The 24,657-nt window shown below is 42.6% G+C and overlaps 1 protein-coding gene across 3 annotated transcripts in view; it reads left to right on the top strand.

Moving 5' to 3' along the window:
* ADAM19 (ADAM metallopeptidase domain 19) overlaps positions 1-17,073 on the top strand; it is a 133,429-nt gene extending 116,356 nt beyond the window's left edge. The window contains exons 23-24 of one of the 3 annotated variants that reach the window (XR_008625463.2): positions 15,874-15,960; positions 16,606-17,070. Coding sequence is in view for 2 of the 3 variants with exons in the window: in XM_055112831.2 (XP_054968806.1) it covers positions 15,874-15,906 (33 nt within the window). In the remaining variant the exon portion in view is untranslated. Of the gene's footprint in view, positions 1-15,873 lie in introns of all 3 variants that reach the window. The other 2 variants (XM_055112831.2, XM_063604284.1) reach the window with 2 other exon arrangements.
* The last annotated feature ends 7,584 nt before the right edge of the window (positions 17,074-24,657 follow it).

Below are 24,657 nucleotides of genomic sequence, written 5' to 3'. Positions count from 1 at the left end.
ACCCTCCCCCTCTCCTTCCTCCTCTCCACCTTTCCTCCCTTCCTCCCATTTCACCCTCCTGCCCTTCCTCCCTGCCTTCTGCCCTGCGTCCTCCTTTCTTTGCCTTACCCATTCATTGATTCAACCCAGGTCTGATCTGTGCTGGTAGGTAACAGGTACATAGTGAGTTAATGCTCAATATATATTTATGTCTAATGAATAGATAATAGGAGCTTGGTAAATTAAATGAAAGAAGGGAATGAAGGGATTGGAGACCAAAATGAGTCAGACTATTCCCTGTCCCCCAAGTACCTTATATTTTAATGGGGGAAACAAAATGTGATCATCTCTTAGAGACCAATGTTTTTGAAATTACCACTTTAAAATTATTTATACACACACACACACACACATCGTGATGGAAAGCATATTTGTTACTATGGGTAACAGTAAAAAGCAAGTTAGAAAAACACTGACCTGAAGCATAACAATACGTATGTAGAGTTTGCTATAGGCCAGGCAGAGTTCTAAGTGCTGAAAAATTCCAGTTCATTTAATCTTCATGACCGCCTTATAATGTACAGACTTTTATTATTTACCAAAAGGAAACTGAGGCACAAAGTGCTCAAGTAACTTGCTGGGGATCTCAGCTGAGAAGCAGAAAAGCCAGGATCAAACTCGTGCTGTCAGGGGTCACATTGAGCCGCCTGGCATTTTACACTGAGATAAACTGCTCCTGGGCAGTGAGGGTGTGGGGCTGCGAAGAAAGCAGTGATTGGTTCTGCCAGTGGTGGTCACCGGCTTCCTGGAGGAGGCAGCTTTTAAGAATTGTTATGTATGGAGTCGTCAGCATGGGCCAGACACTGTGCTAACCCCTTTCCAGGCACTGTCTCATCGAAGCCTCCTAGGAGACAGATATCCTTACTCTTTCCATGCTACAGATGAGAGGAAACTGTTATTTTTAAAAATTTTATCATGAGATAATTTTAGACTTATAGAAGAGTTACGAAAGTAGTATAGAGAGTTCCCATATACCTGTCACCAGCTTCCCTTCATGTTAACATCTTGTATAGGAATAGAAAAAACTGTCCTTTAAATACTCTGAGACACTTGCTCCCAAGGTTGCACAGCTAGTGAACGAGGGTGCCAGGTGTAAACCGAGCTGCTCTGACCCCAAGCCTGTCCTCCTACCTACCACCCTCCACTGTCTACTTGCAGACCTCTAGCTGGGCCTCCAAGGATGGGTTCTCCCAGCATGGGGCTTCCTCTAACTTGCTGGATGACTTTAAACAAGTTGCTTACTCTATATAAGGATCAATTTCTTTGTCAAATGCAACAGCCCCTTCTCCAAGGGGTCGGGATCGGGTTGGGGAAGGGAGAGGTTAAAAGAGAAAGGGAAATGTGAGACACAGCGAATGTAACAAGCCACGTTTGCTCATTTTACTTGCCGCATAATTTCACAAGCCCTTGATTCTGTAATGATGTGCACCTCTCTGGAAAAATGCTTTGAAAACAAAACAGGATACAGCACAAGGCCCCCACATCTTTTGCCTGAGACACTATATTTCTTAAAAGATAAATGACCATAGACCTTGCCTATTCCTACACATAGGATAATGTTTGACAAGGTTAGTGACTATGCCTCTATCATCTATAACCAGATATACTCTTGCACCCAGACTTTCATGTGATTCTGCTTTACTGTGACTTCTGAGCAAGTTTGATGTAATGTTTGAGCACATACTGCACTTCTGCTACCTGTATATCAGCTATGAGCTAAAACACTGTTTCAGAGTAGTGGGACAGAACCTCTCTGAAAGACTCCTCCCAGACTTTGTCTTCAGTCTCTAGTCCTCAGTAAGACTTCTGCTTTTTTTTTTTTTTTTTTTTTTTTTTTTGAGACAGAGTCTCACTCTGTTGCCCAGGCTGGAATGCAGTGGCTCGACCTCGGCTCACTGCAAGCTCTGCCTCCCATGTTCAAGCGATTCTCCCACCTCAGCTTCCGGAGTAGCTGGGATTACAGGCGCCCACCACCACGCCCAGCTAATTTTTGTATTTTTAGTAGAGACAGTGTTTCACCATATTAGCCAGGCTGATCTCAAACTCCTGACTTCAGGTGTTCCACCTGCCCCGGCCTCCCAAAATGCTGGGATTACAGAACCTCAGTAAGACTTCTGAATAAAACTAACTTTAATTCCTTAAAAGCTTGATTTTCTTTTAGTTGACAGAAGTCATAGCCATTGCCAACAGAATATAACCAAGTCTGCAGGTGAGTGTGCCCAGGCCCACCTCTAACTTTGGAGGTGTGTGGTACCACCGTTCAGGTAGAGGGGAACACCTCCAAGACTGTATGAATTTGAACACAGAGCAGCAAGACACTAGATGATTGGCCCTATTCGGAAGTGAGACTTCATGATGAAAAAATATATGCATCCATGCTACCTGCAAGGGAGAATTTGACAAGAGAATTCAACTTATCTTTCTCTTCTCTAATCATTTCTGCTGTTCAGCTCCTCCTTGTGCTATAAAACAGAGTCAGCACTGAACCTGGAGTGGTACAGTCCTCAAACCCTCACTGCATTCAAACTTGACTGCTTTTGTTCCAAGAACATAGGGTGAGAGATTCGGAGTATTTCCCTCTGGTCTGACCTTTTTTCTTCCTCGCTTTATTGAAGTATGACTGACAAATGAAAGTTATATATATTTAAAATGTACAACATAATGATTTGATATAGGTGTACATCGTGAATGATAACGACGATTAAGCTAATTAATACATCTATCACCTCACTTAGTTATATTGTGCGTGTGTGTGCATACATGCGTGTATGTTGAGAACACTTTAAATAGTGGCTTCTCTTAGTGGCCTGACTTTTTAAATCACAAGAGAGGATGTTTCGGATTGTAGTTGCCAGAGCTGAGCCCAGATCCTGAGAGACAGATGCACATGTATGTTCTTTAATACATTTATTTTTGTATGTGTTTGTCATTTGTGGAACCTCTAAATTTTAGGGTCAGGGCAGGGGCCTCCTTTTCAGGGGTTAAGGGCAATATGGAGTTTATCCTATGCTTCAAGATGGGCCTTTTCAGAGTCAGGAGAATCTCATGTTTTAGGGCAGTGGCACGAGATGAAGGAGGCTAGGATCCACTGCAGGGACTTTCACAACCTCACTGGGCCTCAGGCTCCCCATCTGTTCTAAAAGGGGGCTGGGCCTCAAAAGGGCTGGCATCAGAGCATCTCGCCAGTGTAGACATAAAGGGCCCCATTGAACTGCAGGCTTCTCGGCTGCTGTCCTGACAAAGCCCTTTTCTCCTCTAGCCACAATGGCCCTGTCAGGCAGGTAGCAGGGCCTGCAGCTTTGTCTCCCCAGAAAAGAACAACAGGGTTCACTGTCTGTTCCAGGCTCAGTCTCCCTGAGGAGGGTGGGTGGCTTACGAAGGGTCTAACAAGCCAGGGACAGATGGGTTCTGCCCTTAGCCAGCCAGCGACTGGTGACCCAGCCGCAGCTCTTTCAGTCAGTTATTCTGGGATGAGTAGGAAAACAAATTCACCAAAACCCAATTTTTTAAAAACTTGACTTTTCCAAGTGCATGTCCAGATGTTTTAGGTTACAGAGCTGTGCCGTCCAATATGGCAACTACCAGCTGCATGTGGCTTTTGACAACTTGATGAGCCGCTAATCTGAATCGTGATGTGCTGTAAGTAGAAAACAGGCTCAGTTAGCATTTTGGACTAGATCGTTCTGTGTTGCTGGAGGCTGTCCTGTGCTCGTAGAATGTTTAGCAGCACCCCTGGCCTCTACCCTCTGGATGCCAGCAGCGCACACACCCCTGCACCCCGACACCCACCCCGGTTTTGACAATCAAAAACACCCCCAGACAATTGCCAAAATCACGCTGGGTTGAGAACCACTCAGATTTCAAAAACTTAGTAAGGAAAAAAAAGGAAAATCTCGTTAATGATTTTTAAATATTGATTACATGTTAAAATGATAATATTTTGGATGCATTGGGCTAAGTAAAAACATTATTAAATTATTTTTCCTATTCTTTTCACTCTTTATAAAGTGGCTACTAAACTGTTTAAAATTACATATGTAGCTCATGTTATGTTTCTTTTGGGCAGTGCTGTTAAAGGAAGAAACTGAGTGCCAGAGAGGGAAAGTGACCAACAGAAGGTCACAGAGCAACAGAGAGGCAGTCCGGGCCCCAGTCAGGTTTTCAGACTGGCACCTGTAGGATAAATGCACCTGGTAGCAATAACTTAAGCATACGCTTACAATGAGCCTGTACAGCAGACACACCTGAATGTCTGTTCTAAGCTCGGGAATCTGGGAGTAGCCAACCTGGAGACTCGTTTCTTGTCTATGAGGAACATCTGAGCCCCTTGCCTGTCCCATGGTATATGCGCTGTACAGAAGATCCAAGCCCTGAGGTTTGAGTTGGATGAAGGTTGCCAGGTGGAGGTCGTTAAGGGGAGGGTGTTAAGTGAAGATGGAATATAAACTGCATGTGGTTTGCAAGTGGTTGTGGTTTTCCTGCCCAGCCCTTCACCACTGGGTTATCTTGTCCAGCCCACCGCGGCCGGACTGTAGGTAAAGAGGACATCATGTCTAGCCTGTCACCAGTGGACCTTTTCTGTAGGTAAAGATGATGTGGTGTCCTTACCTGTCCTAGCCTGTCGTCAGTGGGCGGGTTTTCCTGTCCAGCTCACCACCACTGGACTTTCTTCCCTGTATGTAAGCTGCCAATTAAACCCCACCTCTCATTTGCTGGCTCTGGGTCTCTTCTTCAGCCCCTTGAATCTGGTGCCTTCCCTATTGAGGTGAATAGGAGTTTGGCACAATAGCACTCCAGAACAACTCTGCTGCTCTATACAGCTTCACAATGGAAAAGAAATCCAGAAATCAGTGCATTGCGTCTTTCCAGTGTGCTATGGTCAAAGAGCACTACAGCAGGAATAGAGAGGAGAGACATTACGTCTGTGGCTCACATTATGTTTAATCTTCATTTAATCTTTGCAACAACCCTAGTAAGAGACTTTGTTGTTAAGTCTGTTTTCCAGATGAGGAAACTGAAGTCCTGTGAGGACTCTTAGCCTGCAAGTTGAGAAACTAAGAATCAAACCCAAATACTCCTTTCAATACTACACATACTGCCGTACAGTCCTAGGTCTAGTGAGACCTGGACAGGTCTCACCTCTTCTCCTTACATCCAACCTGGATAAGAGGACCGCGCAAGATATAGTCTGAAGTCCTTCCCAGCCCTGCCGAGCTGGTCTTCTGGGTAGGGTGGGGAAAGACAGATGGTTGTCACCTCCTTCAGGCTGACAGGGAGTCATGGAATCTGGATGGTCAGCATGCAGAGGCTGGCCCACCCCTTTTCAGGTGTGTTCCTGGGATGGCTGCTGTCCTCATAAATAGCTTTGCTGACATCAGAAATAAGGCTTGGAATGGACAAGTGTATTTTTGCTCTGGTTCTAAGAAGAGCACCATGCCCAACGATGGGATCCACTGGCATCGATAATGATTATTAACCTACCACTCTACCGAGTTCTGTGTGCTAAGCACTTAGCAGATATTACCTCCTGTGCTCTTACAATTCCTTACTCTGGTACCACTTTAAATCCCATCTTACAGATGAAGAAACTGAGGCTCAGAGACGTGAAGTGACTTTCATAAGGTCACACACAGTGACAGAGAATTTCAAACTGGGATTGTGCATTCCCACAGCAGTTCCTTTAACTAAGGCACTGGTTTGATGAGGCTACTGGTTTGAGGATTAGTCCCCTTCCTGACCCTCCTCTGTATGGGAAGACTGGGGCCAGCCAGACACAACATGGGGCAACTATATAACCTTCTCGTCGGCCCTTAGCCAGAGTCAGAGTTGAAAAGGCTCACCTAATCCAACCCCCTTGGTTTGAAGTTGTGGGGAAACTGAGATACAGAGAGGGGCAAGGTTATGTCCAACAACACTCAGCTAATTTGTGGCAGAATCAGTACTTGACTCAAAGTCACTGGAATCCCAACCCAGCACTTTTATCTCTCTCTTTGCTTTCTTTCTTTTTTTTTTTGGAGACAGGGTCTCACTCTATCACCCAGGCTAGAGTGCAGTGGCGTGATCTCAGCTCACTGCAACCTCCAACACCCAGGCTCAAGCAATTCTCTCACCTCAGCCTCCAGAGTAGCTGGGATTGCAGGTGTGTGCCACCATGCCCAGCTAATTTTTATACTTTTAGTAGAGACAGGGTTTCACTATGTTGGCCAGGCTGGTCTCAAATTCCTGACCTCAAGTGATCCACCTGCCTCGGCCTCCCAAAGTGCTAGGATTACAGGTATGAGCCACCGCACCTGGCCTGTTTCTTTGCTTTCTTTCTAAGAAAGGACAGACTTTAGGACAAGTCACGAGTTAATAGTTTTTGGCCACTTTTAAAAGATAAGCCAATGCACTAAGGTTTTCATGGGTATTATCCCATTTAATTCTCAAAACAAGCCTAAGAATTAGGGACTGCTATTATTCCCATTTTAGAGATAAGAAAACTGAGGCTCAGGGAGGTTGAGAAACTTGTCTTCTGTTAAATAGTGGAGCCATAACAAAACCCAGCAGACTAATTCTAGAGCCAGTTTCTTCTCAGGCTGATCCAACTGCATCTATGGGATTCTCCCATCAGAACATCTGCCTGCAGGTGGAAGACTGTCAAATTACTGTAGAAGGCAGGGCTCACGCCAACGCATGTATGTGGAAGTGCAGCATTGCTTGGCCTTGATGTGGGTGTGCAGAGAGCCTAATGCACTTAAAGTATGTATAAGAACTTCAGATCTTGTCGAAAACCAGCTATAGTTAAAACAATAATATTGATATGAACTATTACTTGTTGCCCAACTTCCATGTTGCAGGTTCTTTATGTGTATTGCCTCTGAGCCTTACAGCAACCCCATGTTAGGATACCTTCATGGTAACTTCATAAAGTTACGCAAATTTTACAGCCGATGGCAGTGAGACTTTGTGAGGTGAAGTGACTTGCTCAGGTTCACACAGAGAATAAGTAGCTAAGCTGGGATTCAAGCAGGTTCCCAAAGCACCTGCCACTCTGTCTTCCTTGTTTCCTAACGTTTGCCTCTCACTGGCAACCGTAAGAGCAGAAATCTCCCGGTGGAGGATTGAGGAGGACTGTAGTTACGATCATCCCCTGGGCCTGTGTGGACCTACAGCATTTGGTATACGGGAACAGGGAGGGTGGGAACACAGTGAGCTTTGAGTGTGGCCAGAGGGAAGACTGATTCTAAAGTTAACTTGAACATGAACAACAAACTTAGGCTCTGTTTTCCCTTTCAGTTAAAAACAAACAAACAAACAAACAAACAAACAACCATCTCAGACTCTGCTGTTTGACAGGCTGGTATAAAAACAGACAGGAGATATCAGTTCCGGTCCCTGTTCTGTCACTAACACACTGGGACCTCTGGCAGTTCCTTTCCATTTGGGCCTGTCTTCCCAATATACCCAATGGAAATGAAGAACTAGATCAGTGGTGCTTAAAACTTTTTTTTTTTTTTTTTTTTTTTTTTGGTGATATGGGGGTAGACAGCAAGTCTTTTTTTCAAATAGAAAGTTACATGGAAGGGCAACATATGAACTTATTTCAAGAGCAACTGCTTTCATTGATTCAGGCCCAGAGCCTAGAACCTTGCCCCCTCGGCCTCCATGTTGTCTCTTTGCTGCCCCTCCCCTGTGACAGCCGCGGAGGCATCCCCCACCTATGCTAGGACTTGGAAGATCCCAGCTTGACAGTGGGGGCCATGTGGCTTCTTATGCATACAGCATGTGCACTGGCCATGGCATTTATGGAATGCTCCCTGTATAGAGAGGCTCATAAAGGGATGCTCATAGGTTCAGGACTTTCTCAGTTCTCCAGATCCATTTGTCAGGGCCTTAGGCCATGGGCATGCTGTTGCCAAGTGGGTCTGAATGCTTATGCATGGGTGGTAGGGTCTGAGTTCCAAGGGGAAATTCCCACTCACTCCCGAGTGGCATGTGATGTGAGGCATGGAGAGGAAGAGAGGTTTTATTTGCAAGTTCAAATAAAATTGGCTTAGCCTCCTTCAGGGATCCTGGAGAGAAAGAGCAGGTTTGGGGTTGTGTAGGGGTCTCAATTTAGCCACACACAATAGCTGTGTGGCGTTAGGTAAGTTACTTACCCTTTCTGGGTCTCTGCTCTATGATCTGTAAAACACGAATAATGATGAGGATAGTGATAATAATGAAGTGACTTCTTTTGTTGTTGTTGTTGTTGTTGTTGTTGAGATGGAGTTTTGCTGTTGTTGCCCAGGCTGGAGTGAAATGGCATGATCTTGGCTCACCACGACCTCTGCCTCCTGGGTTCAAGCGATTCTCCTGCCTCAGCCTCCCGAGAAGCTGGGAGTACAGGCTTGTGCCACCACGCCCGGCTAATTTTGTGTTTTTAGTAGAGATGGGGTTTCTCCATGTTGGTCAGGCTGGTCTCAAACTCCCAACCTCAGGTGATCCACCCGCCTTGGCCTCCCAAAGTGCTGGGATTACAAGCGTGAGCCACAGCGCCCGGCAATGCAGTGACTTCTTACTGTATGCTTACTATGTGCAGATTCTATGTAAGTGCCTCTCATGCATTATGTCAGCAAAGCCACGTGATAACCATATTAGGTAGACGTTGTGTTATCCATTTTGCCAAGGAGAAAACTGAAGCATAGAACAGTTAAGCAACTTGCCCAAGTTCACACAGCTATAGCTATCAAGTAACATAGCTAAGATGCAAACTCATGTTTATCAGACTCCAAAGCCTACATTTTCATCTGCAACATTATCCTACCTTCTTCAAATAAAACCTGCTTCAAAGGGCTGTTTTGAGAATCATGAAAAAAAATCTAAGTCTTAGTCACAGAGCTGGCATATAGTAAGTGCTCAGCAAATGAGTTCCCTTTCCTCATCTCCATATTAACCAAAAGTCCCCTGCAGGCTTGAAGGAGTTGATGATTGTTTATAAGTTCCTCTTTTTCTAGCAGGTGAAAATAGGGAGAAAGAAGAGAATTCTCTCTGATTTCAGGAAATATGACTTTTTTCCTGCAAACAACTATTTTTATTTTAATATTTAGACTGGGTGTTGCTATATTGCCCAGGCTGGAGTACAGTGGGGCAATCATAGCTCACTACAGCCTCTAACTCCTGGGCTCAAGTGACCCTTCTGCCTCAGCCTCCCAAGTAGCTGGGACTATAGGCGAGTGCCCCTACACCTGGCTATTTTTTATTTAAATTAATTCTTTGAAGAGACAGGGTCTTGCTATGTTGCCCAGGCTAGTGTTGAACTCCTGGGCACAAGTGATCCTCCTGTCTCAGCCTCCCAAAGTGCTGAGATTACAGGGATTAACCACTGTGCCTAGCCCAAATAAACTTCTAAAATGAGTGTTTACCAATCTGTGTTCCATGGAATACTATTCCACATTGTTCTGTGTTGAATAAAGTTTGAGAAATGCTATATCCTCAGCTCCTCTCTTGAAGAGGCCCATTGTACATTAGCATATTAATGGCACTGATAAATCCTGCTGCAAAGAGTTCCACCTAATTTAGCTTAACCCTGCCCCCCGCCATAATACATATTAGCATGTTTTTCTAAAGAACACACATAGAAGAGAAGCTGATTCTTGTCCATTTATGCACATAAGGCAATTAAGGGCCAGAAAGCTTTGGGTTTAGAGCTTAGGTCGCACAGCTATCCAGTAGTAAATACTTTTGTAAATGAAGACTTATTATCAAATCCATTGCTGAGATGCAGGGTAGAGTGACAAGTAAAAGAAGGAAACTCAAGTCAAATAACGTGAGTTTATATCCTGCCTCCACCATTCTTGAGCCTTGTGACCTTGAGCAGTTTGCTTAACCATCCTGGGCCTCAATCTCCTCATCAGTTACATGAGGTAATATGATACATACCTCATGATGCTAATTTGGGGAACCAGTGAGTTAATACATGAAAAGTATTTAGAACAGCACCACACATGAAGTTAGTTATCAGTATGCCTGTTGGAATTTTGCATAAAAGGAAGTCCACCTGAGTATACATGGTACCGGAGGCCTGCTGTTTGAGAGCGCCTGCTGCCTGCCGGGGCTCACAGGGCCTTGCTGGAGGGAGGCCAGGCCTTGGCTTGCAGCTCTGGGGAGGTCTGTTTTCCAGCCAAAGCTCCCAGGAGGTGACAGCTCCTGTCCTCCCTCCCCTACCAGCTCCAGGGCCAGGCTTCTTGGGTGCAGCCAGATCAGACAATATCCACATTTCTGTTTCTTCTCCCTGTCTCCTAAGCCCAGAGGAATCCTTGTTGGAACTGACAATTTGTGAGGCTAGATCAGTCTGGAAGAAGGAGCTGAAATAAGCAGTACAGCATCGTACAAGGAGCACCAGCTTTTGAGCCAGATAGTCCTGGCACCAAACCCAGGCTATGTATGACACTTCCCAGTTGCATAATTTTGGCCAAGTCACTTAATTCCTTTGAGTTTCAGTTTCTTCATTTGTAACACATGCATAATAATGGTACCTACTTTCTAAGTGTGCTGTGAAGTATGAATAACAGCTAATGTTTAATAAATGCTTACTACATGCCATGCACTGTTCTAGCAGCCAGGGATAGCTAACGTCATAATAGACAAGTTACCTGCTCTCATGGAGCTCAGTTCTATTAATAGAAGGGGAGATATGACACAAGTAAAGAAATTAAAAAATAGATCAGAGTGTAATAATGGATATAGAGAAAAAGTAGGGTAAGCGTCAGAGAATGAATAAAATGGTCTGGGAAAGCCTCACTGAGGTGGTGATATTTAAACTGAGATCTGACTGATAAGGAGTGAACTGTATGCAGCAATCTGGGGGAATAGACTTCCAGACAGAGGGGACAGCTAGGCCAAAGGCCCTGAGGTGGGAGTGAGCTTGGTTTGCTTGAGGGACAGAAAGAAGGTCCTTATGATGCAGAAGGGGAGAATAGTATAAGATAAAATTATCCAACCCTACTATACACTTAAATGAATGAAAACCTATGTCCACACAAAAACTTGTACATGAATGTTGGTTCATAGCAGCATTATTCATAAGAGCCAAAAAATGTGAGCATCCCAAATACCTATTAACTGATGAATGAAGAAACAAAATGTGGCACATCCGTGCCATGGCAGCCACAGAAAGCAATGAAGTACTGAGACGCACATGGGAGACAACATGTATGAACCTTGAAAACACTATGCTAAGTGGAAGACACCAGACACAGAAGGCCACATATATGATTTCATGTCTATGAAATCTCCAGAAGAGGAAAATCAACAAAGGCAAAAAGTAAATGAATGGCCCCAGGGGATGAGGGGAGTGGAGAATGGAGAGTGACTGCTGTGGGGGACCCTTGGTTTTGGGGGACCCTTGGTTTTGGAATGATAGAAGTGTTCTGGGCCAGATGCGGTGGCTCACACCTGTAATCCCAGCACTTTGGGAGGCCGAGGCGGGCAGATCACGAGGTAGGAGTTCAAGACCAGCCTGGCCAACACAGTGAAACCCCGTCTCTACTAAAAATACAAAAAATTAGCCAGGCGTGGTGGCGGGTGCCTGTAATCCCAGCTACTCAGGAGGCCGAGGCAGGAGAATTGCTTGAACCCAGGAGGCGGAGGTTGCAGTGAGCTGAGATTGCGCCACTGCACTCCAGCCTGGGTGACAGAGTGAGACTCTGTCTCAAAAAAAAAAAAAAAGTCTGGAATTAGTGGAAATCGTTGCACAACTTTGTGAAGATACTAAAAACTACTGAATTGTACACTTTAAAAGGATAAACTTTATGGTAAGTGGATTATATCTCAATCTTAAAAAAAAATCAGAGGGTGAGGCAGGGGCCAGCTTAGAAGTTAAACTGGAGATTGGGGGTGGCACTACTGTTATGCCATATTACGGAGGGGGATCCTAATACAGAAGATAAGCAACTTGCCGGAGTCGACACAGCTACGAATTGGCTGAGCCTGGCTTCAGAGCCCATTCTTTTACGTAAAACATTTATGTGGCACAGGGGCTGGTATCCATCCAAATAAACTCAATATATGCGGTTAGGGTTTCACTTTCCCGATTCCCTTCCCTTGAGGCTTCCAATCTCATGTCTAGCCTCCACTTACTGAGATGCACCCTTCCCACCTGCCTCGTTCCAAGCAGAGAGGCTAAGGAAGGACCTGGCGTTCTTCTGTCCTTCCCTCTGGGGCAAGTCTACAACAGCAACAGCCACAGCTTCCTTGGCTGCTCATTAACTCTCTGCCAACACAGTCACACTGGAAATTCTGGTTTGCGGGCCTGGCCTGGATAAGGGACCCCAGAGGAATCCAGAGCGTGGGTTAAGCTTTCTTCAGGCTTGTCAAGTGAGGCAGAGGGTTAATCTGCCCCTCTGCTACCAAGGACCTCCGCCCAGCCCGTGCCAGGCGGAACGGCCTGATGGGCAAAGGCCTCTGGGCTGGGAAGAGCTCCGCCCACCAGGGCGGGGACACAGCCGCCCACCTCAGGATTGGTTGCACACAAAGGCGCTGGGCCAATAAAAAGCCACGCCTTTTTACACAGTTGCACTAAAGCTTAAGTGGTGATAATTATCTGCATTTTGCTCCCCAAAGAAAAATGTAGCTGTTTATTCTGTAGCCAGCCCATTAAATACGTTGGTGCTTACCTATCTCAAGGTCTGCATTTCCAGAAAGCCTGTTCTGACAGAGCGGTCTGACCTTTCGTCAAACCCCAACAAAACCAGAAGTAAGTGGTCTTTATTTTAGGGAAGGCCCTCACTGGTAATTTTTAACTTTTTAGGAGCTCCAAATCCCTTTAAGAATCTGACTAAAAGGGTCAACACTTGCCCAGAAAGAGGCACACATCACTTTTGCACTGAATTTCAGAAGGATACAGGTCAATAACCCTTGGTTTTTGGCCAAAGGGGGGAAAACATCCTATATTTTTGAATGCGCATTTTTTATTGAACCAGAACTTCACAGAGAATAGTGCAGAAATGTTAAGTGTGAAGATCAGTGAGTTTTCATATATGCATACACCCTCGTAACTACCATTCAGATAAGATATGGAACATTTCCAGCCCTCAGAATGACCAAAAGAAATTTGGCAAGACTTTTTTTCTTTTTTTTTGAGACACAGTTTCCCTCTGTGGCCCAGGCTGGAGTGCAGTGGCGCAATCTTGGTTCACTGCAACCTCTGCCTCCCGGGTTCAAGTGATTCTCCTGCGTCAGCCTCCCTAGGAGCTGGGTTTATAGGCGCGTGCCACCATGCCCAGATAATTTTTGCATTTTTAGTAGAGACGCGTTTTGTCATGTTGGCCAGGCTGTTGTCAAACTCCTAGCCTCAAGTAATATGCCCACCTCAGTCTCCCAAAGTGCTAGGATTACCAGCGTGAGCCACTGCACCCAGCCAAATCATAAAATTTTAAAATTGTATGTTATAATTGGTTAAAAAATAAACTGCAGTTCAGAAGGGTGTAAAATGAAGCATAAAAGTACCCTGGCTATCCTACACACAAGAGGTAGTCACCACCATTAACAGATTCTGTGATATCCATCCAGAAATTATATATGCATACCACAACACGGAGTCACATTATACAGCTTTTATTTCAGGTTGCTTTTATCCTAGCAACTGACTTAGAGAAATTTTCATATTAGTACATATGAATATACTTATTTTTAGAATACTGCATCTTTTTAGAACATGCTAATGTACAAATATTGCTAGCTTATTTAGTTACGTTTCTACTGATTATCAGTAGAACAGGTTGTTTCCAGGTTTAAATATTATAAACTCTGCTGTGTGGACATTACCTCTTTATACAGTTTAGCCTGTAGGATAAACTCTGCAAGTGGAATTGCTAGGTTAAAGGATATGACTATTCAAAGGGCTTCTGGTAGGCTGAATATTCACATTCCCCACCCATGTCTCGACCCTTAAACCTGCAAATTTGTTACCTTACGTTGTAAAAGAGATTTTGTAGACGTGATTAAGTTAAAAATCCTGAGACAGGGAGAGGGCCCTGGGTTTTCCAGGTGGACCCGATGTAATCACAAGGGTCCTTATAAGTGGAAGGCAGATGGGTCGGAGTCAGCAGGGAAGGTCATGTGAGGACGGAAGCGGGGATGGAAGTGATGCAGTCAAGAGCCAACAGCCTCTAGAAGCAAGAAACAGTGAGAAGCGAATTGTTCCCTGGTGCTCCAGAAAGAACCAGCTTTGCCGACACATTGATTCTCGTCTGGTGACTAAGTTAAGAGACTTACGTCTTTTGGTGTCCATAATTGTAAGATAATACGTTTGTGTTGCTGTTAAGTTGGTGGTAATTCGTTACATCAGCGTCAGGAAACAGGGCTGCATCCTCTCTCATTTTCACCAATAGGAGAGTACTGGGTTCCCCAAAGTTCCCAAATAGACTCTTTAAATGTTGCCAGTTTAGAGCAGAAGTTTGAGAATCTGAGGCTGTCTACTACTCACTGTTTTCTGAAGAAGTAAAGCAAAATACATATATATGTGCCTGTAATTTGCGCGTGCTCACGGATCCCCTAAGGTTAGAAATTTCCTTTTAGGGCTTTGGGTTCCCTTTCCCTTGCCATCTCCCCCAAGGCAGGCTGTGGTTCCCATCCATGGTTCCAGTGCAGAAGATCTCAAACTGCCAGGGCAGGAAGAGTCCTTAGAGATCATCTGGGGTACTATGCCCATTTTAAAGACGGAGAAAAAGTAGAAAAACTGGAACGAGATGTGAGTTTCATGACTCCCAGTGCTGTGTATTTTTATTTTTTATTTTTATTTTTGCCTATACATCCTCCTCTGCAAGGGAGGAGGAAGGACAGAAGCATCCGGGTCTGGGCTGAGGTTTGGGCGAGCTCTCATGTCACAGGTGAGTCCAGTTTTAGTAACCAGTCAACCCCAGGCAATAAAGGCCTCCCACGGGCTCATCTTCCCCTCTTCTGGGGAGGGAGATGCACACATAGAAGACCTATCCAGAGACTCCTGGCCTCAGGCTTCAGGTCCTGAGAATGAACTCTGGGTTCTTAAGAGCTAAAGAGTTTGCCAAGGAGGGGCTGAGATGGAGAAATTGATCTTCTCCCCACTGGTCTCAGGTACGACCCTTTCCCACTTCTGGGCTTCCTGGGCTCTGCCATAGTCCCCTCCAACTGGTTGTTGCTTCCTCATCTAGGCTTTTTGATTCCTGAATCTGTTGGAAATAGCTTTGGACTGAATGGGGATTAGGGGTGATGAAGATCTTCCAAGATATACTTCCACCTTCCCTGGGGAATTCTGAATGGAAACCCGAGTTGGAGAGGAGGAAACAGGAAATGGGGCACTGACACCTGGCTGCAGAGAGTAAAAACAAGTGCAATCAGCTGACTGAACCCTTTGCTCTCTATCAGCACCAGTTATTGATCACTGACAGTGTGCCGGGCACCGTGCCAAGGCAATTCATACATACTACCATTCATGCCTTGTAACAACCCAAGAAGCAGGTATTATCACTGTTACTATTATTTTGCAGATAAGGAAAAACATGCTCAAAGATTAAGAACTTGCTAGTTCCTGGCAGAGCTGGGTTTTCAACAACCCAGCTCTTAACCAGTTACTCTCTTCTGCCTGCATTCTTGGTTGAGGAGGGTTCCAAAAGAGAAAATTAACACCACCAAACCTCATGCTCAGCCCTGACTCTGTCCCTTTCTGTGTTTGTCTATGTCCCTCCTGCCTCAGCCCTACCTCCATAGTCCTGTTTTCTGCAGCCCAATATAGTATACCCATAATAATTACAGTCAGTGCCGATTAGCCCTTTACTTACTTCTTTTATGCCAGCTGCTGTTTTAAGGCAGGGTTTTTTTTTGTTGTTTGTATTTTAGGGGAAGGAGACAGAAATGGATTCATTTAGATGACATAAATGGAGCACTTACGTGTCACCTGCTGTGAATGGCACTGGCACTATTATGGTGAGTAAGACAGGCAGTCCCTATACTACTAGACTGTATTCATTAAATGATCACACAATTAACATTGAATTATAATTTTGATAAGAGGTAAGAAGGTCAAAGACAGATGCTTAGAGAATATTTCACAGATAAACTGGAACCCAGGCTTCCAGGAGGAAAAGGCATTATAAAGATGATAGAAGGCCTTGGTCTGTGAGGAGGGGGAGGTGGGGAGAGGGAAGGGGAGAGATGTTAGGAGGAGGGGAGCAGGCGGTGTGGTTGCTTAACCTCTATTGTGTTCTAATTTTGAGTCCTTGTGTATGAAATGGGGATGATATTTTCACCTCAGGGATGGGCGGAGTGACGTGACATGAGACTATGTGGCAGCTAGTAGATGGGCTGAACCCAGGCTGCCCTGCCTAGGGTCAGCCCCATCCCCATTACAGTTTAACCCAGTTTGCTTTCTCCAGCTCGTTCCTGGCTTTGGCTGTTTGCCAGAAAGCCTATTAGAAAAGTTCCAACCAGGGACTCTTTGATTTCCTCTTTTCCTGTCAGTCTGAAACTCCAGTAGGCAGAAATCCCTGGGTTTTATTCTGGCTAATGAAGGTGGAGTTTGGGGGCTGCATATTTTTCACTTGGATAGTATCTCACAGCGTATTTTCCCAGGAAAACCCTCCCCTATCCCTGTTCTGCCGGAAGCTGTGGGCTAGCCAGACAGTGATGTATCTGTGATCCCACCGGACTCAGCCCAGAATGGAGCCCAGGCGGAGAAAATCAGAGTAAATCAAACCATATGGGAAGTGAACTGGCTTGGGGGCTGCTTACTTTTCTGCTTGCGTAGAGGGGAAATATGTCTTTATCCCTTTCCCACCGTGGGCTTTATTCTCTTTAGGGGTGCTGAATGCAGGTTGAGAGCCAGCCCCCTCCCGAAGTTTCTAGGGTCTGGGGCAGAAGTACCACATACCATATGTCTCCAAATGAAAGTTCCATATCGCACCAATAAACTGTTTAAAAGATGCTCTATCTTCCTAACTTGACAAAATAGACCATTATAACACAAAATAAGATATATTTAAAGTCATGGTTTTTATATGACTGGAAGTTGGCAAAAATATCAAAGATCACTGAATTTAATTATCATTGTATATTTCTGGGTGTTCTGTTTATGTATCAGCGACGTTTGAATAAAGACACTTGTAATTTACATGATTCTATGCATTTATTTTATTTTCTAAATCAACTTTGATTTGGAGAAACTGCTCTGATAAGTTGCACCTGGAATTGCCAAGCAACATGTAGATTCATTTCTGAATCTAAAAGGCCTGTGGTAGGTAGGCTAAATATTCACATTCAAGTATTCATTTTACATACTACGTTCACCTACTGTAATGAGGCTACATGTACAGAAAGCCCTCAATTAACATTGTGGAGAGGTTCTTGGAAACTGCAGCTTTAGGTAAAATATACAGGTCCTCGAATGTCCTCATTGGTTCAACATCATTTTGTTATAATGTTGATGAGGACAAAAAAAAATTGGTTTTTGTAGTTTTGCTTAAACTTGCAGTTTCTAAGAACCTACTGATGATTAGTGAGACTTACTGAAAACATTATCACAGAAAATTATAAAATATCTTCACCTTATTATATAAATATTATATTACAATTTTCCCTGTCTCTTACTATCTAGATCATACAGTATTTCTTGAACTGTTCTTTCAAATTTTTCAATTCTCAGATATTATAAGGAAACCTCCTTAAAAGCAGTATTTTCCTCAATTTGTTCTGACCTCCTTCAATCAAGATTATACCCTGACCTGTTATGGTCAAAAAATGGTTTATAAACAAGTTAGTTTGGGGGTACTTGTGTGTGAATCTTCTCTTACATAGCCATGTAAAACATTTTTGTTTTATTGTTTTGGTTTCTTTGTATTTCATTGGAATGCCATTTTTGTTGTATATTTCACATGCATTTTTATCTGGGAAAAGCAGTTTCTAAAACTCGTAATACTTTAATTGCTAAAGTAAATTAGACAAACGTAGATTCCTTTTTTGTAATAATAGTAAAAAATAGTTCATACTAAATAACTATAGATGGTGCTTATTCAAAATTATTTTTATTTTCTCCCAAGATCACAATTTCATTCTTTTTATGTTTTTTAAAATTTTTTCCCACAATTTTACTCTTTGAGGATCCTGTTTTACTTATTTAATGCATCTTTTACTTTTTCCAAACTAAATCTAAATACTTTAACGGCATTTTGTCAACAGTCCTTTGAGTATGTGAAAGTGGTTTCAGTGCGAAATCTGATGTTTCCTCAAATGTTCTCTTTTAGCAGATCCATAAAATATGTTAATCTTTTTTATTCGAAAAATTGACATAATTCTAGGCACAGTTATAACTATGTCTCCTAGTAACAAATTTAAACTATGTGCTATATGTGGTAGAAAAAATACCCCTGGATTTTCAGCTAAAAGTTAATGCCATTTCCACGGGCTTGCCCTGACAGTCTTTTAAATAAATTCCTCAAGTTGAAAGTTGATTTTTTTTTTTTTTCCAGTTCTCCTTTATATGATTGTCTTTGTCTTTTCTCTTACCCAAGTGCCTCCACAGCTCAAACTGCTCCACAGTTCCAGGGAGCGCTCATACCTGATATTAGTGGTGGCACAATCCACAAACCTTTCCTGTGCTTAGATGCAGTAGCATTTTGTCTCAAGGATGCACACAAGAGATTAAAAAGATTCGACGGGGGCCTGAATGGTGTGTTGCAGAGCAGATGTTTAGGATTACAGATTGTACTAAGCCAGCATTGAGCATTAGATGCTGAGTGATAATGATGCCCACTATTCTTTGATAAACTTATTGTTACCTTTAGGGCCTGGTGAAGTGTGGGGCTTGGCAGAAACGTGTTTAACCTAATCTAGACTGGTGTTGATCAGGGCCACCATGTGTTGTTGGTAGCTTGCTTTTCTTGGTGCTCTCATGCTTCTCCCTCTGTGTCCATAAGTTCAAATTCTCATTTTTTAAGGTTTATTTTCGAATGAAACCTCTTCCATGAAGGCCTCCCTGATACAGGCCTCACCCTGTCAATCTTAGCCCAGCTGGAATATCTTTCTCTTTTCTTTGGTCTTCCAAAATATTTGATGTGGCCCTGTTAGGATCCCATAGGATAGAGTTACTGTACGTGTTGTTACATACTTCAGTGGTTAAGAGCTTGGACCTGGATCCAAATTCACTAGACTTTGGATCCTAGCTTCATTCTTTACCAGCTGTGAGACTTGTGCCTCAGTATCTCCATCTGTAAAATGGGAGTAAATAATAGTACTTATCTTCTACAAGTTTTTGTGACGTTTAAAGTGTTTAAAGCTCATTTTCTGATAGGTGGAATGGAGAAAGCATAATAAATGCTAGTGATTATTAGATTTCACCATATTCTCCTTCACATTCTAGTACAATGTGTGCATGTTTTATCCCTCCTATAATTCCCTAAGTTCCCTCAGGTCTGTGGTCATGATGGATTTTTTTCCATTGTCCTTATTGTGGTAAAATACACAAAATCTACCATCTCAAATTTTTTTTTTTTGGTTTTTTTTTTTTTTGAGATGGAGTCTCGCACTGTCACCCAGGCTAGAGCTCAGTGGCATGATCTCCACTCACTGCAAGCTCTGCCTTCCGGGTTCACACCATTCTCCTGCCTCAGCCTCCCGAGTAGCTGGGACTACAGGCGCCCGCCACCATGCCCGGCTAATTTTTTTCTATTTTTAGTAGAGAAGGGGTTTCACCATGTTAGCCAGGATAGTCTCGATCTCCTGACCTCATGATCCGCCCATCTTGGCCTCTCAAAGTGCTGGGATTACAGGCGTGAGCCACCGTGCCCGGCCTTCTCAAATTTTTAACTGTACAGTTCAGTGATACTAAATTCATGTTATTATTCAGCCCTCATCAACATCCATCTCCAGAACTCTTTTCATCTTGCAAAACTGAAACTCTGTACTCATTAAATAATAACTTACCCCCCTCTCCTTAGCCCCTGGCAACCACCATTCTTTGTCTCTGTGAAATTGACTACTCTAGATATCTCATACAAGTGAATCATATAGTATTTGTCCTTTTGTGACTCACTTATTAGACTTTATGTCCTCAAGTTTCATCCATGTTGTAGTGTGTGTCAGAATTTCTTTCCTTTTTGTGGCTCAGTAATACTCGATTGTATATACGAATATACCACATTTTGTTATCTATTCATCCATCAGTGAACTCTTGGGTTGCTTCTGCCTTTTGGCTGTTATATATAATGCCGCCATGAATGTGAGTATTCAAATATCTGTCCGAGTCCCTGCTTTCGATCCTTCTGAGCGTGTACCCAGAAGTGGAATTGCTGGGTCATATGATAAATCTGCTTAGTTTTCTGAGGAACTGCCATGCTGTTTTCCATAGCAGTGGTACTATTTTATATTACACCAATGGTTCACAAGGGTTACGATTCTCCACATCCTCACCAACATTTATTTTCTCCTTTTTTTTTTTTTTTTTGGTAACAGTCATCCTAGTGGATGTGAGATGATATCTTATTGTGGTTTTGCTTTGCAGTTCCCTATTAGTTGAACATGTCTTTATGTGGTTATTGGCCATTTGTATATCTTCTTTAGAGAAATATCTGTTCAAGATCTTTGCCCATTTTTGAATTGGATTGTTGAGTTTCAGTGGTTCTCTATGTATTCTGGATATCACTCACTTGTCAGACATATAATTTGCAAATATTTTCTCTTATTCCATAGGTTGCCTTTTCACTCTCTTAATGGTGTCTTTTGAGGCACAGAAACCTACTTTTTGTGAAGTCCAACTGGTCTTTTTTGTTGCCCAAGCCTTTGGTGCCACATCCAAGAAATCATTGCCAAATCTAATCTCATGAAACTTTTCCTGTTTTCTTCTAAGAGTTTTATTGTTTTAGTTCTTATATTTAAGTCTTCAATCAATTTTGTGTTAATTTTAGTATATGGTATTAGATAAGGGTCCAGTTGAATTCTTTTGCATGTGGATATCCAATTTCTGAGCACCATTTGTTGAAAAGACAGTCATTTCCCTATTGAATGGTCTTGGCACCGTGTTGAAAATCATTTGACCGTAAGTACAAAGATATTTTTCTAGGGTCTGTATTCTATTCCATTGGTCTATATGTCTGTCTTTATACCAGAACCACACTGTTTTTAATACTGCAGCTTTATAAAAAGTTTTAATATCAGGAAGTGTGAGTCTCCCAATTTTGTTCTTTTTCAAGATTGTTTTGGTTATTGAGTCCCTTGAAATTCCACATGAATATTAGAATAGATTTTTCTATTTTCAAAAAACATCGTTGGGATTTTTACAGAGATTGCAATGAATTTGTAGACGACTTGGGTAGTATAGACACCTTAACAATATCAAGTCTTCCAATTCATTAACATGGTGTATTAGTCTATTTTCATGCTGCTGATAAAGACATACACAAGATGGGGGAATTTGCAAAAGAAAGAGGTTTAATTGGACTTACAGTTCCACATGCCTGGAGAGGCCTCACAATCATGGCGGAAAGCAAGGAGGAGCAAGTTACATCTTATGTGGATGGCAGCAGGCAGAGAGAGAGCTTGTGCAGATAAACATTTTATTAAAACCATCAAATCTCGTGAGACCCATTCACTGTCACAGGAACAGCATGGGAAAGACCTGACCCCATGATTCAATCATCTCCCACCAGGTCCCTCCTACAACACATGGGAATTATGGGAGCTACAAGATGAGATTTGGGTGGGAACACAGAGCCAAACCATATCACATGGTATGCCTTTCCATTTATTTGTGTGCTATTTAATTTCTTTTAGCAGTGTTTTATAGTTTTCATTGTGCTTGTCTCTCACCTCCTTTGTTAATTCCTGAGTATTTTATTCTTTTTGATGCTACTGGAAATGTAGTTTTCTTAACTTCCTCTTCAGATTAGATTGTTCCTCGTTAGTGTGCAGGGATGCCACTTTTTGTGTATATTGACTTTGTATTCTGCTAATTGGAATTTGTTCTAGCATTTTTTTGTGTTAAATCTTTAGGGTTTTTTACATAGAAGACTGTATCATCTGTGAATAGAGATCATTTTTCTTCCTTCCCAATTTGGTTGCCTTTAATTAATTTTTTTTTTCCTAATTGCTCTGTCTAGCATTTCTAGTATTATGTTGAATAGAAGTGAAAGCAAGCATCCTTGCCTTGTTCCTCATCCTAAACAAAAAGCTTTTGGTCTTTTACCACTAAGTATTATGTTTGTTGTGGATTTTTCATATATGGCATTTATTATTTTGAGATACTTTATATTTCTGGTCTGTTTTTACCATGAAAGGGTGTTGAATTTTGTAAGATAATTTTTCTCCACCAATAGAGATGACCATTTGTTTTCTCTCCCCTTCATTCTGTTAATGCAGTATATCACATTGATTTTTCTTTTTGTATATTGAGTCTTCATTGAATTCCAGGAAAAAGTCCCACTTGGTCATTGATATCGTTTGAATTTGTGTTCCCACTCAAATCTCATGTTGAATTGTAATCCCCAGTGTTGGAGGAGGGGCCTGGTTGGAGGTGATTGGATCATGGGGGTGGACTTCCCCCTTTCTGTTCTCATGATAGTGAGTTCTCATGAGATCTGGTTGTTTAAAAGTGTGTGGCAGCCGGGCACGTGGGGTCACGCCTGTAATCTCAGCGCTTAGGGAGGCCAAAGCAGGCAGATCATGAGGTCAAGAGATCAAGACCATCCTGGCCAACATGGTGAAACCCCGTCTCTACTAAAAATACAAAAATTAGCTGGGCGTGGTGGTGTGCGCCTGTAGTCCCAGCAACTTGGGAGGCTGAGGCAGGAGAATCACTTGAAGCCGGGAGGTGGAGGTTGCAGTGAGCTAAGATCGCGCCATTGCACTCCAGCCTGGTGACAGAGTGAGACTCTGTCTCAAAAAAAAAAAGAAGTGTGTAACACTTCCCCCTTCCCTCTCTCTCTCTTCCTCCCACTCTGGTCATGTAAGATGAGCCTCCTTTCTCCTCTTCTTCCACCATGACTAAAAGTTTCCTGAGGCCTCCCCAGCCATGCTTCCGGTACAGCCTGTGGAATAATGAGCTGATTAAACCTCTTTTCCTCATAAATTACCCAGTCTCAGGTAGTTCTTTATAGCAATGTGAGAATGAATTAATACAGACATGGCACATACTCGTTTAAAAATGCTTCTTAATTCTGTCTGCTAATAGTATTTTGTTGAATTTTTGCATCAAAGTTATTAAGGGGGATTGGTCTGCACGTTACTTGTGGTGTCTTTCTCTGGCTTTGGCATTGTGAAGCAGGTTCACTGCACTAGTTACCAGCTTGTCTGAGTCTGATAAGACAGAACACACACATACAAGTTACATGAAGTGGGCTTATTACTTACAGAAAAGCAGCAAGGGACAACAAAAGACTAACATTCATTATGAGCCGGTCTTCCAAAGTTCAGAAAAACTGCTCAGGGTGCATGGAGTCTCATCTGTGTGTGCTCCTTTTGCACTGCAGCTGAGGCAATCTGGAATGTAGCCCACCCTGGGTTTGATTTCCTTGGGGTGACGTGACATACTGGGGTGACGTGACATGCTGAGCAAAACTGTTGAAGGACATCTTGTCTCTGGAGGTAGGGACTGGATCAGGACGTGGGCTTTTCTGGCCGGTTCCTCCCTGTCTCAGAATATGACACTCCCAGCACATTCTGTAGTTATTCTTGAACTACAATTAAGAAAGAAGGAAGAACTCTGTCAGTCCAAGGCCACCCAGAGAACTGTCCTGCTGATACCAGGCCAATACTGGCTTCATAGAATGAGTTAGGAAATGTTCCCTTCTCTTCAAATGTCTGATAAAAGTTTGAGAAGAATTGGTGTTAATTATTCTTTAAATGTTTGGAATTTACCTGTGAAACCATCAGGTCCAGAGCTTTTCTTTACTGAGAGGTTTTCAATTGGTGATTTAATCTCCTTACAAGTTACAAGGTCTATTCAGATTTTTTTTTTTTTTTTTTGTGATTCAGTCTTGGTAAGTTTTGTGTTTCTAGAGAATTTGAATTTTTCAATTTCCCTTCTGTTTTTGAGCTCTAACTTCACCCTATTGTGATTGGAGAAGATTATTTGTATGATACTTTTAAAAATCAGTTGAGACTTTATGGCCTAAGCTATAGTCTATCCAGGAGAATGTTCCATGTGTACTTGAGAAAAATATATATTCTCTTGTTGGTAGAGTGTCCTATATGTCCATTAGGTCTAGCTGATTTATTGTGTTGTTCAAGTCCTCTATTTCCTTCTGTCTGGTTGTTCTGTCCATTATTGAGAGTGAGATATTGAAGTCTCTATCATTGTGGAAATATGTATTTCTCCGTACAGTTCAGCCACCTTTTGCTTCATATGTTTTGATTAGCTGTTATTAGGTATGTAAATGTTTATTATGTTATGTCTTCTTACTGTATTGAATCTTTTATTAATATATAATACCTTCCTTTGTCTCTTATGATTCTTTCAATTCAAAGTTTATTTTATCTGATGGTATTACCATCCCTGCTCTTCTTGGTTGCTATGTGCATGAAATATCTTTTCACTTTCAACCTATTTATGTCTTTGGATTCTAAAGTGAGTCTCTTATAGACAGCATATGTTTAGATCATTTTTAAAAATCTATTCTGCCAAACTGTCTTTTGAGT

Source organism: Pan paniscus, chromosome 4 (genome assembly GCF_029289425.2).
Source record: "Pan paniscus chromosome 4, NHGRI_mPanPan1-v2.0_pri, whole genome shotgun sequence".
Lineage (NCBI taxonomy): Eukaryota > Metazoa > Chordata > Mammalia > Primates > Hominidae > Pan > Pan paniscus.
The sequence above is the reverse complement of the archived record's forward strand: the minus strand, read 5'-3'. Positions and strand labels throughout refer to the sequence as shown.